The sequence below is a fragment of the Strongylocentrotus purpuratus genome, unplaced genomic scaffold (assembly GCF_000002235.5).
Source record: "Strongylocentrotus purpuratus isolate Spur 01 unplaced genomic scaffold, Spur_5.0 spur5_scaffold_2, whole genome shotgun sequence".
Classification (NCBI taxonomy): Eukaryota; Metazoa; Echinodermata; class Echinoidea; order Camarodonta; family Strongylocentrotidae; genus Strongylocentrotus; species Strongylocentrotus purpuratus.
Window position 1 is genome coordinate 21,434,062 of NW_022145605.1, and position 19,896 is coordinate 21,453,957.

General features: G+C 37.5%; 1 protein-coding gene across 1 annotated transcript in view; it reads left to right on the forward strand.

Moving 5' to 3' along the window:
* LOC587864 overlaps positions 1–19,896 on the forward strand; it is a 45,168-nt gene that overhangs the window by 20,654 nt on the left and 4,618 nt on the right. The window contains exons 5-15 of the mRNA XM_787574.5: positions 1,469–1,603; positions 2,363–2,539; positions 3,804–4,118; positions 4,515–4,571; positions 5,283–5,396; positions 6,363–6,684; positions 7,221–7,414; positions 9,717–9,782; positions 17,695–17,759; positions 18,517–18,637; positions 19,556–19,666. Coding sequence (XP_792667.4) covers positions 1,469–1,603; positions 2,363–2,539; positions 3,804–4,118; positions 4,515–4,571; positions 5,283–5,396; positions 6,363–6,684; positions 7,221–7,414; positions 9,717–9,782; positions 17,695–17,759; positions 18,517–18,637; positions 19,556–19,666 — 1,677 coding nt within the window. The remainder of the gene's footprint in view (positions 1–1,468; positions 1,604–2,362; positions 2,540–3,803; positions 4,119–4,514; positions 4,572–5,282; positions 5,397–6,362; positions 6,685–7,220; positions 7,415–9,716; positions 9,783–17,694; positions 17,760–18,516; positions 18,638–19,555; positions 19,667–19,896) is intronic.

The window sequence follows — 19,896 nt, forward strand, 5'->3', positions numbered from 1 at the left end:
TAAAGATTTTTTTATCACAAATGTAACTATCTTTTGTATACATTTTATATCGTTTACGTTATTATGTATTGGGTTTTGTTGGAAAAAAAAAATGAAATGAAATGAAATGAAAATGAAAATGAAGCTATCTTTATATTCAACGCGAACCAAAAAAGAAACACAGTTATGTTATAATACAAGCGAGTTGCGGCCAATGCATTTACAGCGCCCCTGTATGATAAATCTTAACCCGAATTCACTCTGCATGCGATATCTCGAGTTCAGCATTTTCAGGTTATAAATATACACCGAAGAATAGGCGTCTCGTGGCGGTTTTGAAAAGCATATTGACTATGAAGTTGAGATATTCATTTCTAACCTCACCATAGGGATGTGAGAGGAAGATTCGACACACGTAAGTTATGTAAATAGACTGAGGCGTCCGGTCAGTGTATTCTCACATGTTGGTGTCTTGTTTGTCCTCTCAAAATTGAGCATTCAAGAAAGGCATCTGCGATTCAATCAAAGCGAAATCAATCAACATCAATTATTTTTGAGGATTAGAGATGTAGATTTATTCAACTATTTGCTGTATTTGGATTTGTGTTTCGGAATCTGCAGATTATATATTGTGAGACAGATTGTTTTAGAAAGTTGTGATTTTAATACAAATATCACATATTTTAAAATAATTTTCAAGATCAGTAAGGTAAAAAGTAGCATAACTGATTTTCAGCAATAAAATAAGGCGAATGCAAAAGTCATCAAAAAAAATTATTTTAAAAGAATTTCCTGGTAGTGCTGAAAGCAAACGAGTGGTAGAATACATTTCATTATTAATTTTACCGTTTACTTCTCCCTCATTTTTTTCTCCATCTCCTGTATTTTGTCAAAATGATAAAAGAGGAGGGGAAAATATGTAATGAGGGAAGGAAAGGAAGAAAATTGATTGGAGAAGGGGCAGGAGCAGGAGCAAGAGCAGGCAGAGTATAAATTGGAAGATGAGGATAAAGACTAGAGGGAGATGGAAGTGATGGAAACAAGGAGGAAAGGGGAGAAGAGAATGAGGAGAGGAGGGGAAAGAGGAAGATAAGAAGGATGAGGAATGGAGAAAGAGGAGTGGAGAAGGAGGAGGAGGAAGAAGAAGAAGAGAGAGATAGTGGGCATGAAGACGAGGAGGAAGGGGAGATGGGAGAAGCGGAGAAGGAGATGAAGGGAACAAGGATGATGAGGTCAGGGATGAAGAAGACGAGAAGGAGAAAGAGGGTAAAAGTGGAACAGGAGGATTGGGAGAATTTTAAGGAGGATGGGACGGGTGAAGAGGAGGAAGGAGAGGTAAAGAGAGGAATAAAATGAGGGGGAGGAGGAAGAGAAGGCGGAGGAGGAGGAAATGAAGACAATGGAAGGAGGGAAGCAACAAAAATTAACTAACGTCCTGAAAATTCCTTGCAAATAGATCTAATGATGCTTTCTTTTTTCTCTTTTAAAGTGACATTTTTCTTAGGTCAGAGAAATGAGGCTAATGGGGAGCAGATGTCATGCACGGATGCCCGTCGCGCATGTGAAAGAGATGATTTCTGTAGCTTGGGACTCATTGCTATCCAACATCACTGCGGAAACGTGGGTGAGTGTTGAAGGATCAACGACCATTGCGCTTTAAAACAAAAAACAAAACGAAACGATATGAGAAGCTATAAATAATATTGATCAAGTCTTAACGCATTAGATGTGTCATGGCTACTCTTCTTCTTCTTCATCTTCTTCTTATTATCATTATCATTATCATCATCATCATCATCCTCGTCATCATCATCATCGTCGTCGTCATCATTATTGTTAATTCATGATCATAACAGTCATCATCCTCATTAATGTTAGTAATCATAGTGGTAGCAGAAGTAGAAGCAGTAGAAGTATACAGCTCAGATGGAATATACTGTTTTGTTTTTGGTTTGTATTTTCGATAAAAACCAGCATGATCACCCTATCATCATAACGAAAATACAAATGAGTATGATGGTGATTATGATAATCTTAATAACTTTAACCTGGGAACATTCATCAGCTTCAATGCTCTTTTTCCTGATGGCCCTACCATTATTATTACGAATTATGAATAATAATAATAATAATAATAATAATAAAGTCATTTTTATATAGCGCATAATAACAAATTCTCTATGCGCTTTACAGCAACTAATTATATAATAAATTACATGATCAATCGTAGGATTTAATTATGTATGAATTAACAGCTACATATCGTATCTATCCCCAAAAATGGTAGTGACGGGTTGAGAATTGGACCCTGAATCCTTGGACCGAGAGTCCAGGAAGTGAACCCCTGGTCACATCCATTAACCGTAGCTCCTAATATTTTCAGATGGTCGGTCATGTGAAGCAACGCCCTCAGGCCTTGTAAACTGTCTGATGATGTTACAAGACGCTAGGATATATAGAGTCTTTGCTAGCTGCTATTGCGACCCGTCCAGCCCCGAGTTTGCAGCATGCCATCATCAGCAACGTCTGACCATCTCCAATCCGTGCATGAACGCTACAGGTAACGCTTTTGTTTTCTTTGTTCTGAAAGGATGTCCAAATCAAACTTGCCCAATAGTTCAATGTATCCAAAGATACATGGGCCAGAGACTGTCTATGAGTCCTACCGAATCTTAGTGTAAATATCGAAATAGGACCCCACATTGAAGATTTATCGCAGAACAAACTATATGACCATAGCTCACACCTACTGTTATCTCTAAGATCCACATACGAAAAAAATGTCAAAAATGTGAATTTTCAACCGTGACCAATGTGTTTTTAAAAAATCCTACTCTAATTGTTGAACATTTCCCTATAGGAGAAGAACATTCTTTACAGAATGGTTAATATCACAAGTATTATCTAATGATAAAAATATAAAAGAACTCCGACGAAGTTCCGGGGACTTTTCAAAACTAAACATGGGTGCTTTAATTAAACCACTTTCAACAAATTAGACTGTTGGAGAGCACTACCGTTTAAAACCTGTATTGCAACCGTTTATATCAACTTCTAAAGATAATAAATGAAGAAGTATTCAGAAAAGTTATAGTGAAAACCATCACCCATCAACACAATAAGAACGAGGCAAATGCAATCCGTTGGTCACATAATATACATAGAGGATAATCTAGAGAAGAAACAAAAAACTACATTAACAGGGAAGATTACTGAAAAAAGGAGCAGGGGAAGGCAACGACTTACATACTTGCAAAGCCTGAAGAAAAAAAGGGCAACCACAAATAAAAACAGCAATACAAGCTTTTAAAGAATAGCAGATAACAGACAGAAATGGATGGTATTGACCCCCAATGTCTGTAACACTCAATGATGATCATGAGTGGCGATGATCAATTTGGAGCATATCTTATGAGACAATGTGTCTCTATGCTCAGTATACCCAAAGGTGCAATATGTTTCAATTATTCCGGAAGGGGGTCACTTATTCTTTTAATCCTAGAGCGTAAGCCTCCGATTAATTCGTTTGCCATCTTTCTTCTCAATCTTGAAGACGGATCGATGCCCCATGGTAATTCTGATTGTTTGTTCAGTCAAGTTGGGCCATGTGCTCCCATGAGTTTGACCAAGCTACAATTTCCGCAAAAGAATCTCGATATTCTTTTCTGCCAATAGTTCAGGTTAGAATAAGGGAACCACTCGAAGAAACGACCGGACGTGTTAGAATGATCACCTCTCATTTCTACACTGCTGCTGATGCTAAATGCGTTCGTCACAGACATTTAAACAAATAATCGTTATCTTTCTTTTTTGTCTTCCTTAAGGTTCAGCTCCTTCACTGTCAATCTCCTCCGATGGGTCGTCGGCAATACCTGCGCCAACATCCGCACCAGGTAACTGCTTCAAAGTTATCAAGGCATGCAAGGAAGAGACGGTCTGCCAGGAGAAACTGCAGGCCTTCTACGATGCTTGTCCTACGCGCAAGCACGACACATGCAGATTGACGTCCGCCGAGGAACGCGCTGTCTGCACGTCAGCACAGTGGGCCTTAGATGAGAATCTCATGAACTGCACTTGCGAAGAAGACAGGAGTAAATGCAAACGACAGAGAAAGCGGCTTCAAGAGAACCCCTGCGTCAGTACGTATTCTTTAACACTTCAACAATCCGTGGGAGGCACTCGTTCTTTTCCGGAGTTTCCGAAAGTTGAGAATGAAACACATATTCTTGTAAAAAAAAAATAAAAAAAAAAAAGCTGCTACGGTTATATGCCATAATTCCTAAGGTTCTGTACTCCGCCAGTTCGTTATTCCGCAAAATGAAAGAGGATTACTGATTCAGGTCCGTAATTCTGAAAAACGATGCAGGGATTTATGTCGTTTTCGGAATACAATTATAAACCTCTGGGTCTATGAACCCTACTTCATTGTCATATATCATTTGCGTACCAAGCAATAGTCTTGCTATTGTAATTTTGATCAACCAGATAATAAGTGGTCTATTTACCCCAAAAATTCCATTAAAATTGTTTTGTAGTTTCAGCTCCAACCCACGGGGACATCACAGCGGCTGCACCTCATAGACTTACTGGTGGTGAGTTAAAATAATTTAATCTTACAGTTACATCACCATGCCCATGTTTCACTGAAAATCAACGGATAACGTTGGCCAACTTTCCGTGAAATGAATTTAAAGAAGAAGAAAAATCCATACCGATGATTCCTGTAAGTCTGTTCCTTGACTGGCCCCTCTGTTAGGCTTACACGATGTAATTAACCTCTGGAGCCTTCAACCAACAAGCTATGCTTTTATCTATAGGCTCCTTATTATATTCATTTCCACAAAGCCGATTGTGTGTTACCGATAATAAGCGGCCATTAGCCTATCCCTTAATTATGAGTCTCAAATTCAGCAGCTTTACAATCCATAGATGTAGGTATGATTATGACGACGCTTGCGCATGCTTTATTACCATTGGCAACTATATGGCGTCAATGATTAACACCTCACAGTTTTACACAATTTGAAGGGAAAACAGATACCGGTATTGACTTTATTCCCTCATACAAGTTCAACATAAACGGAAAATTTTTCCATCAAAAATGGCATATGCATTTTTCAGATGTGGGAATTATAAAAAGTGTGTGATTTTGAACATTGTATTTTGTTCTCTTTCCCAAACTTACATCCGAATGTCGTATTGCGGTCGGATTGCCAATTTAAGGAATACAAATTTGTAGTGATTATTACTTCGAAGATATTGCCAGGGGTTAATAGCTTAATGAATCGCGTCTTTCTCTTTAGATGAGTCTGTTAAGGGCGAATCAGAGGAGGAGGAACTAGACGAGCTTGAGGAGGAATGCCCGGTGGATGAAAGTAACGTGGTCATTGGACCAAGTGGGGGTTACAACAATGGAGGTAATTGTGTTTGAATAACAATATTTCTGATCGCACAGATAGTGCTTTATTTAATTTTCTGCTGATTGGCTCACACAATAAATCTTCTTAAGCTGTATGGAATTCGCTTATCAAATGTCAAATTCCTCTTAGTGATTAATAATCTAGCTATATAGGAATGTTTATTCTAACGAATGGTGACGGAATCGATGACAAGTAAAGTCAGTCAGTCATCTGTTGTCTAAAGAAATTGTGTGTTTTTATGCGAAAGTTTCACTAGAGCAATGATAGATTGTGTAGTTTAGTAAAATATGTTCAACCAAACTTTCACAGCACATGACTGTCTTCAAGGATATAGCAAATCATTATTATCCCTTTTTTAAATTTTGTTTTTTACTGTTTCTCTTTTGTCTTTTTCCTTTACATCCCCTTTCCATATATCTCTGTGTTCTAATTCTTTCTTTCTTCTTTGTCTTTTAATCCCGCTTCATTCTTCTATTTATCCTACACTTTTCATTTATTTTCCGTGCTCCTTTTAAACCTTTTAATGATATTAAAAAACACTCCGGTTACCAATGCTTTAGGAATTCAATTAACGGTAGTTATCTGTAAAGTGTCTTTACGTATTTCACACACTGCATCACATTATGCTTTTCAGTTAGTAGTAGATATCAACATCTTGTATGCTGTAATTCTAATCGATTGTGATGATATAATAGAATAGAATATTGGTGTTTATATTACCTGACTGCTTAGAAAGCATACATGCTTGTTAGTAAGCAACCAGTGGGCCAACGGCTTTAAATCCTCTCTGAAGGACCTGGTAATGAGGATTAATGCCTTGCCAAAGGGCACTAGCGCATCGACTTGGTTTCGAACCCGGGTCACCGGATTACGAGACCACTGCTCTACCAACTGAGCTATCGCGCCTCATTACAATTATATACAATTTTGTTGGCTTACATTAATTTCACGTTATTTCCCTAGCGAGTACGTGCAAGGAAGCCCTGACCGAGTGCACGATGAACAAAGTATGCCGTGATGACTTTAGCGACATCCTCATCAAGTGCAACCCGCAAGAAATCGAAGAGTACTGCAACCGCCAGGAGTGTCGAAGCATAGTCCGCAAGTTCTTTACGGACACATCGCCGATCTACACTCACGCCTTGGTGTTTTGCCATTGCCAGGTAGGCGACATACAGTGCGAGACGATCAAGAGAGGACTCAATCCTACCTGCGCCCGATCAGGGATCCAGAACCTGGACTGCCTGGACCTGGTCCAACGCTGCAATGAAGACTCATACTGCAGGTAGAATGATCGTTACTTATAGCTACTTGCGCCCTCTATATAGCAAACAGTGCCTAATCGGTGACCATTGGTCCCCCGTGGTCCCCTTTTTCTTATGTTAATTGTGAGCTGATTTGATGAGATAACCACCTGTCAGTGACCTTGCAGGTGGTCTAATCCCCCTGGCCAAACTAGTACAGACGGGCTTTGAAAAGAAGGTTGAGACCTGTGGGAAAAAATTGTGAGCTTTCTAATTCTTGAAACCTCAGAACAGACCCTACAAAATGTTGGTCATTTTAATACAGCAAGGAACCTACTAACATGGATAAAAGAGTATATTACAATGGGAGAGGAGCTCGAAAAATAAGTCAACGAGTTTCCAGCTTGTGTTCGATCAATTTCAACTTGGAAAAATTCATAACTATCTTATTTTTCATAGGATTTTGCTTACAATCTCACTGATCTGTTTTAGTCTAATTTCACTACTTTTACCAAAGCAGCACAATGCCGGGGTGGACTTTGCCGTTAATCATTGACTTTCCTTCCTACATCCTAAGGTCAGCTTACAGGAACTACCAGGAGCTATGTAAGCCTTCAGACGATGAGAGCGGTTGTGCCTACAGCTACGGTGCCTGTCGGTCTGCTAGGGTAGCTATTATCATGACCATCATGGGATCAAGTTGTTCCTGTGATAGCAACAACACTGACTGTCGCTATCACCAGAAGATGATCTTTGACAATTCCTGTTACGGTGAGGATATCTTCTGTTGCTTTTGTCGATGATCATTATGATGTAGCTGTTAAGGGGGGAGGGGGATACGGTAGACGGTTCTAGGACAACTACTCCCCGGAAAACTATCCTGGGGTAGTTGTCTTGGGGGTAGTTGCCCGGGGTAGTTGTCTGGGGGTTAGTTTTTCTAGGGGTAGTTGTCCGGGGGGTAGTTTTCCGGGGGTAGTTGTCCTAGGAGGAAGTTGTTCTAGAGGGTAGTTGTCTGGGAGTAGTTGTCCGGGGGTAGTCGTCCTAGTGAGGTAGTTGCCCTAGGGGGTAGTTGTCTACGGGTTGTTATCCGGGGCTGGATGTCCCGGTGGTAGGTGTCCGGATACGAAGGTAGACACATGCCCTCTCAATGGTGATTCAACAGTTGCTCTGACGACGATTGCTCCGAGCTTTATTTCGTCAAAAGTTTTGGATCGCAGTTGGGATCTAGGTTAGATTTTATGGTTAGGGTTAGGTTGAGTTAAAGTGTTGGGTCCAGGGTTGATGTAAGGAATTTGGTTGAAGTAGGAAATCACCCCTGAGCAATAATTGAAGCCGCAGTAATTTTTGCGTCGTACAATAATATTTTCCCCCTCGATTAAATGGGGACTTAATTGAAGTGTAGAGAAGAGGAGAGAAAAAAAGGATGAGTGGGAAAATTGATATGATATGACTCCCACAATCCCTAATCAATACGTTTGTTAATTGCATGTCATCTTTTGAGTAAGACCGGTGTCCCCCCCTCCCCTTCATATATAAACCAACGCTGCACCAAAGGCTTTTGTAGTGACTTAGCCCTGATTAATATAAGTGCAAATCGTGAAACATACATATATATGTACATTGTGTGATTGTATATACGTAAATTTGAATTAAAAACAAATTTATTATAGTATCCGGCAATTAACGTCATAAACTGACTGACTTGCCTAAATTAAACAAAAACAATAACAACATTTTAAAAAATGGTTATCCGATGCACCTGTTGACATGCTTGATGACCAAAACCTTTCCACGCATCTGTGCTTTCTGTTGTTTTTTTACAGGCATGTGGTGATTAATGTGACTGTACCTAACGCATAAATCTATCGTATTTTATTTCTCACTTGGGAAAATTATTGTCAAGAAGTTAGAAAAGAGCAGTACGACATTTCCCGCCAGATTAATCACCTGACCCGTTCTCAGCCAACCATTAAGTTCATAAAATAGCTTCTTGATCAGTAATGACATGATCTGAGTAAGTTCGTAATCTGACTGTGCCAGAAACAAGCAAACATACCTAAATAAATGTGGAATCCTAGTACTTTATCGCTCCAAGACGTGCTTTTATTATTTGTTCTGCCAATTCATTCCATTTGTACGCAGATCTGTTCTAGCTCTATTAATGTGAAATAGGCCAAATAAATATATATTGTATTTTTTTTTGGAGTTTTTTGTTCCTGCTTAAATTGTGTTTGTAATTACATTTTTACAGGCGTACATTAATCATATGTGATAATTTTAATCTAGGGAGTGAACTTTAATGTCATCTTCCGAAAGACGATCGTTCCCATGGTACCGCTAGACGTTAGAATAGTACATTTTTTAAAGCCCCCCTAAAGTGTTGGGAGCCCTAAATTTGCCAAATATTTGATGGCAAAATTTCACTTAAATTGTATCATAATGTGAAAGAGGATGCCATTTAAGACATACTCCTGCAAAGATCTCCCCCCCCCCCCCAACAACAAAATGTGTTTGAAGACAAATATTGATCTAAAAAAATACACAATTTGGATTTCTGTTGTACGCAGAAAACCTAAATTTTATATTCTTTCATCAATTTTCGACTTAAAACACATTTGTTTTGAAATTCCTTGCAAAAAATCTTAAAATACATCCTCTTTCGCTTAATGATACAATTCGTGACATACAATAAGTGTAATTTTGTCATCAAATTTTTGGAGCTCCCAACACTTAAGAGGGGCTTTAAGTTTCGTTCTATCGCTATGATGCAGCTGGCAGCTGGCCTGCTTTACCGGTAATTGCCTATAGTCAATATATTGTGTCTAGTATATTGGTTTATTCATTTGACTCCCAATGCAGTGGTAGAGGGTTCGAATCCCAGCCAGTCACTAATATCCTTTGTCAAAATATGAATCCACTTTTGCCACTCAGGTAAATGGGTACTTGCCTAATGCTGGGGTTCATAATGATCGTAGGACATTCAGGAAGAACATTATGATGCTGAGGAGGCTTGCCTGGGTAAACAAATATTTTTATAATATATCTTTGACCATTGTTGCCCTTTTTCTTCTAGACCGCTCCGACAAAGGTTACTACTCCTCCATCGCACCTACTGAACCAGCCGATCTACCTCCTACCGGTAAGAACTTATTTCATTTATTCTTTGTGCATGCTCATGTCGTTGCACGAACACTGGTTTGGTAGGCGGCGTAGGCCTATCAGTTATTGAACACGAGGTGTCATTTCGATTGCGTTATTGCATTAATTACCTATCCTAGTCAAGCATATTTCTCGGAAGCACCAGCCATGGATATATTTGGCAAAGGCACTTCCGGTTACCATACATATAAAATGGGTCGAGAACGGGAAATTCCGATAGAAATTGTAGTTCCACATTTAACTATAAGAAGCAGATTATGATGGTGTCTACATAGGTCTCATCAAATCATCGGGGGAGTCAGATTCAAACCTAAACAATGGTTTCGTAAAATAAGGAATTAGTTGACACTGCTGTACCTTCTCTATGGTAGCCGGAAGAAACCTTGTCTTGTCATTTTCTTCAGTATCGTATCTGCGCATGTGCTGACCTGCGCAGTGTGGGAAGGTCGTCATCTTCTGTCGAACATCGTATTTGCGATAGGGTCGATATAGAGCAATGAACCCATACGCTAGTAATTCAAGGCAGTGTTGCAATGTTTATCTAGTATTCTTCTTCTGTATGATGTCATCCCCTCTCTCATGGCGTGTCAATTACCGCCACTCACTGACGCAGTCCTTCCTTTCCAAAAAAACGCCTCGTGTGCACCGGGCATTGTGACGCACCCATCATACCTGTTGCATATGTATATTTCTCATTTTCTTTACACTTCTTTTGCCACAATCATCACATAAACTAACATTATAACGCTAACAGCACTAACTACTACGTAATTATCTAGTACAGTACGTAATGTCTTGATTTATGATAAAAGCACGTAAAGGGAATTCGAGACCAGTAAACATTTCATTGAAAGTTCGATACTAGCTTGTAGTTAGGACTATTTGATTACATGAAAAACCTATTTAAAAAATACAGAAAGAAAGAATTCGTCATCAGATTCGAATAGATTCACACGTTTCCTTGTCAATTCTTTGTTATGTGTATTGCTTAATATTTGTTAGCTTAATTATTATTTAAAAAAAAAACTCCATTACAAGTATGTTGAATTGCTTCAACCCTACAATTATTGAAAGAAACTACGTTTGGTTAATAAAACAGGATTGTTTAAAGCAACAGAAAGAAACATGCTTTAGTAATTGTCGTCTAAAATCAGTTGCGCACAATATGGCTCGCCAGCACCATCACTACTTCAAGCGTTCAACGCATCGTATATTCTGACACCATTGATTGAGCACACATTATTTCAAGACCACTCCACTACGGTCACCCTTTTTTATATATATAAGAATGTTGCAAAGATCACCAATCAGTGGTATACTACTTTCACTACGCTGCACGGCTGCACCACAAACTCTCAAAGACAGCGCTATATTTTAGAATCTGGTTTGTCTCACACTCTAAGCAGAAGCTCAGTCTACTAATCGGTCTGTTGGACAAACGAAACGCTCATGCCGTAATCAAGTTAACGTTGGAGCAACAAGTGGTATAACGCCCCAGCCTACCCCTGGCCTATCTTTCGAATCACAGCCTCTTCTTCGACCGCTGTACACTCAGCGCGATCCTTTGAGCGTCTTACCGCTGCCTCAACCGCTGTCTCAACCGCTGCCTCAACCACTGCCTCAACCGCAGCCGGTGGATAAACAACCGGTGTCTCAACTGGAAAAAGTGCTCAAACAACACCTTGTGCGTTTCTTCTTTCGTGATCCAATGCGTCAACAGAAACGTCAGCCGGGGAGAAAAACCGAGCGTCAACCGGAGCGCCAATCTCATCGTTAATCAGTCAATGCGTCAGCAAGACAAGGAAAGACGAGTAACCATCCGATCTAATCTGTTTTGGACAGATGATTTGAAGGATGTCAGGAAGGACATGAAGCATCATTTGCACTGCAGACGCCAAACGGCAACAGATTTATTTCTCTCTGTCTATCTCCGCCGTATATGACTGTACCAGGAGTGAGGCTGTGACAATGTCATTCAGAGTCGTCAACATTAGACTATAGAGTAAATGAAATTTGTGCCTTGAAATATTATTCTTCCGAACTGGATAAAGAAGTAAAAAGGGCATTATTTTACACTTCACTATGTGCAGGTGCATCAATCGTTCTTTCTGAATGAAGAACAATAGTCATGCATGAATAAGTCATGAAGAAGTATACATGTAGCTATATAATAGAAAATATAATGTTCAAAAGAAATTACCGAAATGAATGGTTCTAAGTAGCAGTACTAATTAAAAACTTATATTTTTAAACACTTTGTGAGACAAACTTTGATGGACTTCATCAAAACAAAACGTGAAACTTCGCATCGTTAGATGTAATTTACTTCCTTTAACGTAATACAAGATTATTTCGTGAACACCTTTGAGAACTGATTCGAGTTACAGCAACCAGAAAATCATTCGATCTAAAACTTCAGAGCACACCAGAGTTCTTCCATGTGTTAAGAATATTTATTTTTAGGAGAAGTCGGTCGATTGAAAATGTAATGATTGGAGCTTGTTAGTTATATGTTCTTACTCTATAATTTAGCCTAAATATTAAGTTCACTCTCACTTAGAGCATAATGTTATCAATTAGTCAAAAAATAATTTGCAGGAACCAAAAAATGGAAGTAGGTTAGTGGTGTTTTATGTGTTTAGTTCAAATACTATGTGATAGATTAACTATGTTATTTAGATACTTTCAAAATCATGCCACTCGGTCGAACTCTAAATGAATTTATTTTTCTAAAATATATTTTTAATGGCCCAAATAACAGCGTTTTAAACATGTCTAGTCAACATAGATAAAGATAATGAATTAAATACTGGAATAAATGAATAAATGAATATCTTATGAATAGTGTGCTCTTTATTGCTCGATATTTTCAAAAATTATAGTATATGATATTCGAAACAAAATCTCATATATATATATATATATATATAGATTCACACATATATACAGTTAACAACTAAATTATTTATACCCTTACCAAGTTTTGTAATTTTAAATTAAGTTAAAAATAGATTTATCCTAATTCATGTTTCTTGAGAATGTGACATGTTAAAGCTTTAATCTAAATGTTTTCAAACAAGGTCCTAATTCAACCAGTCCACATTTCATTCCTGAGTTACGAGAAGAAGAATTACAAGCGGTATGAATAATTTAGTTTTTAACTGTATATCGATCGTGACATGCTCCCAATTATCATGTAGATATATATTTATGCCAGCATATTTTATATAACGTATAAAGAGGATAGGAAGTTATTTACAACTTCAAATATTGGTGCGGGAAAAACATGATAGGCCATGAAAATATACGTACATAATATTTACAAGTTTGTATCGATAGAAAAGTAGTTCTTTTACGCTCACACACATCGTATGTTGGCCTCTCGTTCTCTTTCTCTTTCTCTCTCTCTCTCTCTCTCTATCACACACACACACACACACACACCACACATACACACACACACACGTACACAGTAATGAGGCTAAAGACTTCATCATAACATTAACCATTGAAAGGATTTCTTTTTCTTTTTAACCCTTTCAGTGAACTTTATTTCACATATCTACAACGCTCACAATAACATTTATACATACACAATTTAAACATTATCTTAGCATAAGAATCAAAGCTCTTAACTGTGTTTTTTGTTTTAAAAATTTAAATGTGACATCTATTCATACTTCAAATCAGTTAAAAGAGTCCTACCATTTATTTTACTTTTTATTTTGAAATATAAATTAGATATTTAGCAAGATTATTCAAAATGTTTACCTAGCAATTATCTAACTTGCCTATTTCATATCCAATTACTAAAATTTTCTCATTAATGTTAATCTTTAATCCAAAATAAATATATATCAAACATGTTACAATTTTCCAAAAAACACGATTATCTTCTTACACTTTAGCATCATATGTCGTCGTGTTTCAATGGTATTACAATCTTCACACACATAATCATTTTTAATTTTCCACTAATATAGATCATATTTTGACGGTAAAAACATATGCAAAAATTTGAAATGAAATTGTTTGATCCTATTATCTCGTACCGGGTTCCAATTAAAATCGGAGGCCAGTGCTAATCGTTGCTGCCTAACATGGTATACAAAAAAACTCTTCTTGCTTTTTTCTGCACAAAAAAAATTAAAGAATTGAGATCGGAGTGGCATATGAAACGGTTGTAAACTTTCTATCCAGCAAGATATAATTTAACGTAATTTGAATAATAATGAATGCGCTGTCAGTTGCAGATTATTTGTTCCTGTGCACAGCATTGTGAATTGAATTAAATTGGCGTGACAAAAAATGATGTGTGAGAGAGAGAGAGAGAGGGGGGGGGGGAGAAGTGTGTGATAAAAAGTATTAATGTATGTTGCACTTTAAGAAACACTGATGCAAAGAAAATTCATTGATATGAAGATACACAGGACATTAGATTTATGTCTCACTCATAAATACTGCGTCATTGGCTCAAAACTCACATCATTCTCGCCATGTGTACCAAATCCATTCTCTGCTTCACCACTTATATTCAACAATAAAAATCCCACATAATTGTGATTGGCATTCATCACATCGTGAAGAATATTATGTTGAGGAGGACGTAAAGTGACATATTTGTTATTTGTATCGACATCGATTCACATTTTCATATCACAAAACGCAAAATGCCGATTAAGATACTTGGAGAAAACTCATTTAACGTCACCCATATAAATATTTTTTGTCACGGTCGAAATATTTTACATCACAAGAACCATCCATGACGAATACCTACGTGTGAATTCATTTATGTAGGATATACCAAAACATATTGTCGAATATTAATTTAAAGCAGTCTCTATAGAATTTTTTTTTTATAGACCGTCGCAAATCAAGACCCATTTCTTATCTTAGAATAATCAACCTTCGATTTGATGCATAAATTTAATAGGGCATATATATACTTGGCCATTATTTTCTGTAATCATTAAAAGCACGGTATCCTATATATTTCCATATGTTCAATAGCATTTCAGTGAGAGTATGTTCACATCTTCGGAAGATGATAGTGACAATAGGCCTTTAGCGCACGCGGCCAAAAATAATGATCAGGATGATTAAGATGTCTTCAATGACCTAAAAACAACGTGTGAACCATCTCCACATCTAAAAGGGTGTCAGCAGTGGGATATTAGGACATTGATTTCAATCAGGAGGAACAAAATCAGAACAATTCAGCTTCTGCTGTCTGCACTCCATACGCTGTGGCCAAGCTTCGATGAGATGATTCATTGTCCGGCGAGAAATCAACCAGACCACGTTGGGAAAACATTATTTAAATCCTATGACCTGTCGCCGCTCTTCGTTGCGATTCTCCACTGCTCAGCCTATCAAAGTGAACGCCGTCGTCGACATCCGTCGTCCGTAGACAATAAATATGCTACAAAGTTCAGCATAAATGCAAACCGCTGACAATGTATTGACAAGTTACATTGAGGGGTAATGCAAGACATTTCCGTCGTTAGATTATTCCATAATACAAACGTCTTTCTCTTTCTCTCCCTCCCCTCCCCCTCTCTCCCTCTCCCTCCCCTCCCCCTCTCTATCTCTCTCTATCTCTCTCTTTCTCTCTATCTATCTATCTCACACACACGCTCTCTCATTCTCTCTCTCTCTCTCTCTCTATCTATCTATCTCACACACACGCTCTCTCATTCTCTCTCTCTCTCTCTCTCTCTCTTACGTAATTTACGCTATTCCTTCTACCGATTCGATGTCACACAAACGGAAATTAATTTTCACCTAAAATTTACATCATGCCCTACAGATTTGTAAGTGATTCGTATATTCTACCACAGATCTGTCTTTGTTCAACTGAAGTGAGATCCCGCTAGATATTGCGTTTTTTGCACATGTGTTTACTCACTTAATAGGCCCGGACTACAACTTGAAATCGCTATAAAAAAAACAATTATCAGAATCTGAATGACAGGCTCATGGCATCATTATTGATCAAGTTTTCTTCAAAATATAATGAAAAAATAAAACAAAACAAAAACAAAACAACGACAACACAACCTTTCAATGTATATAAAGGTGACCGTGTATGCGGCTGAATAGCGAAAAAGAGACATTAACTCGTAATAAGGAATATTTACGAAAAGCACAATTTTGCTTGGAGTATAATAATTGAAACCATTTCCTAACATGAACCGGTTACAGAAAACAAAATATAATTTCACAACAGAAGCTTGGCATACAGGCACAACCCTAGAGAGTGTGCCTTGTGTGGGTGTGTGTGCTTGTTTGATTAGACGTATATGGAGTTTGCGTGTGCTTGTGTGTGTGGGTGGCATGTGTGTGGGTGGGGTGGGGTGTATTAGAGAGAGAGAAAGGGTGGAAGATGGAGAGGAAGAGAGAGAGAGAGAGAGAGAGAGAGAGAGAAAGATATTGTAGAAATCATATGACGTAAACGACACCCTTCATCCTAATTACCCCACTTAAGCTTTGAATATATCCCACATACATACACACGCGCGCGCGCGCGCACACAGTATTACAAAGTGTGTTTCTCCCAAGTAGCTGAAGTGCATTTCATATTGTACGTTTCTCTTGCAATGATTGAAAACAATGAGATGAAAGCGGATTTTAGTTTGATACCGTAGTATTAAGGTTAAATATCCTACTGGTCCTACAAATTAAATTGTGACAGAAGAAAATCGTACCAACCGTAATGTTAGCGTTGTTTGAAACTCCAACACTAAAGAATGGCGTAGATTGAATAATACCACAATGATTGCGTAAGAGACTTCCGCTTGATGCATTGTAATAAATTTTACAAATGTTCAAGCGTTATGAAATTACGCCCTGTAAGTGGTAAATATTTCGCATAGGTCCTGGAAGTCGGTTTAGTTCCAAGTCTTAACAATATTACACAAGGATATTCACAAAGCTTGCAAATTATTTGACATTTTCAATAAATGTCTGCAGTCCTTACTGAATAGAAATAAATCCTGTTAAAATGAAAAATATTCTAAATGTACCTTGCTTGCTCAAGGAATTACTCAATTATTTGGTTTATTTGTCTGTCTTTTCTTTTTGTTTTTCCCCAAAATTATTTAAAGAAGATATTAAATGCGGGCTACGATATATGCTTTCAAATTACCACGTGTACATTGAGATAATCATACAAATTATGGCTATAGATTGTTCAGATATGTCGCGGTAGACGCTGCAAGGAAAACAGCAGCGTTTTTTGTAGGCCAAAAGAAAATTAAAGGTTAAATTCCAACGGCATTTGAAAGACAATACTAATTTAGCATTTCCTTCAAAACGAAAGGGCTTGAAAATAGCTTTTAGTCGGAAAATAACGACCATTAGTTGTTGAATCGACTTAAGTTATTGCAATCACCTCAGTAATGGTCTGTTTTTCAGACCCTTTTACAGAATGGTCGTTTGTTTTGTGCTGCACAATGATTCAATCAGTTTAATTTGGGCCATTACAGGTAGTGGGTTATTGATGTAGAAAAATGCTCATGTATCTGTTACAGCTCATTTTATGTATGTTATTATATACCAAAGAAAAAAAAGAGATGTCAGTCAGTCACTCAATAATGTCTGACAGTGTAGTCTAGAATTTAAACGGATTACCTGCATAATTTCAATATTAGGACCTTGATAGGACACTGCTAATGTTTAAATTTCACAGTAGGACATACATGCCATATTCATAATTCATTCAAAGTTCTAAAGAATTTGATGTTGACTGCAAAAGGGACATAGTATCTTTAAGAAGGTACTGTAATAAGTGTCGATATGTCAAGTCAAATATCTGAAATCGTGAGTAAGTACAAGTTATATATATCATGGAAAAGAAATGTATTCTTTTTTATTTTCAAACTTTACAGAGTGCGTTGTCAATAACAGCCTGAACGGAATGCCCTACAAAGTCAAGCCGGGATCCCTCGCTTTGGTATAAACCTTTCCAACATGTTATTGTTAGTAGGCCTTTAGAAAAATACAGATTTGCTCATTTTAAATTATAGTATAAAACATTGCAAGTCTTCTGAAAAAATGAAAAATACATCGTCTGCTAGTGTCCATAAGGTTGTTAATTTAGTAGCATTTAATATAGCTTGTCCTTCTAGCTCTCAGTTTGATGGATGTTGTTGTAAGAATCTGGCATGGTTTTAAAATGAAGTGTTTTTAAAGTATATATTTGATAACACAACAAATAGTGATAAACGTAATGAATTTCATGTGTTCTTCTTATGATAGATTTCACAGCTGTATATAGAAGGCTTGTTTAGATACGCCGAGGGTGTTTTAATAAATGTTAAAAAGGAATGACAATTATTTTGTGCAAAAATGTATACGCGTAATCACTGAACTCTGTGCTATTAGATACGAAAATGTGAGCCGTATTACAATTACATTATTATTTTTATTTAAAAAAACACTGCGTTTTACCTCATCATATCTATTATTTTAGTGATCAACTTATTTTCTTAATTGATCGAGGAAATAGTCACAGTACTGTAGAATCACATTCAAAGATTTATTATCGAGCGCCCGCCAAAGCCAGGTTTTAACAAAATAATAGGAACAAGTAAGGTGTATTCCTTTGGCGTTTAGAGCACACACATTAAATTTTACCAAATTTCTCACCAAAGCAACCTGGAGAGATGATAACTTAAATATTCTCGATTTGCGTTTGTTTGTATCCACAGGTTCCTTTTGGTGATAGATGCTACTCAATGTGCATCTGTGTTTACAATGGAAACCTGGAGAATTGCGTGACTCAGCCTTGTCCGGACGACATTCATTGCACAGTTAACAACATTGAATATAGTAAGAAGATGTCCCATGATTAGGGGCTTCTGTTTCAAGAGGAGAGTTTCCCCCTCCCCCAACCCCTCCCCCACGTCTCCCAAAGGACTTCGAAATGAATTGATTATTCTACGGAGCAAACATTAATTTTTCCAAAAGAAAAGAAAATGGAAGGGGATTACGGTAAAATTCAATTCTGGTCAGTCGATTGCATTGTAAAAGAGACTGTGGAAATGATTGGAAAATGTTGATCATAATTGTAACCGATAAGTATTAGTTCATACTGTGAGGTTTGGAAATAATCAAAATGATAAGAAAGTGGCACAGTTTGGCTCAAAAAATCACAAGCATAAAATTATGTGGCATGAAAGTATGCTACACGATCTTTAGCTGTTACTTGTCACATTTTACAAAGAGGAATTCAAAGAACCATCTTTCCAGGGGACACCGTTTCTATGATATTCTCTTCCAAATTTATATATCAGGAATATAATATAGTGAATGGCTTCATATCCAACTCAGCTTTGTTTACATGACATCAATTTTGTTCCTTGTGGTCTAGAAAATAAATTGAATTACAGGTGAACGTACATTTAAATAATACAGCAATTCTAATTCTTCTTTTAGTTGTACAACTGAAGACAGCTAGAAAACACAAAACACATCTAGAACTATAATTAGCATGCCCCTCCCCACCCCCCCCCCCCCCCCCGCCTCCCTCCTTACTACATTTGCAATACAGGCATAACCCTAAATCAAAGCAAAATTGAGTTAGTTTATGTTTGTAAAAAGTGTTCAAGTTATTTGACAATTTGATACCTAAAGTTAGATTTCACAAGGAGCTGAATTTGATCAGGTAATGTATTATGGATCTAGTATATCGTTTGTTGTTGTTGCTGTTGTTGGTTAATGATTGTTTTTGTTCTTTTTTCCAATCAGAACATGATGAGCTCTTTTCTCACCCGGCGTATGGATATTGCATATGTAGGTCTGGTAACGTGCTGTGTACAAGAAGACACGAGTCGGGTTCAGAAAAAGAGTCACAGCTAGGTAAAGATGAATTTAAAAAAAAAAAATCAAAATCTTCCGACCACATCCTAATAATACCAACATTTTTTGTTTCATAAAGGGGGTTATACTCACACACCCCTACTTGTATAGAGTGGGTGGTCACACCCACACACCCTATATAGAGTGGGTCACCCCCACACACCCTACTTTCATAGAGTGGGTCACACCCACACACCCCTACTTTCATAGAGTGGGTCACACCCACACAC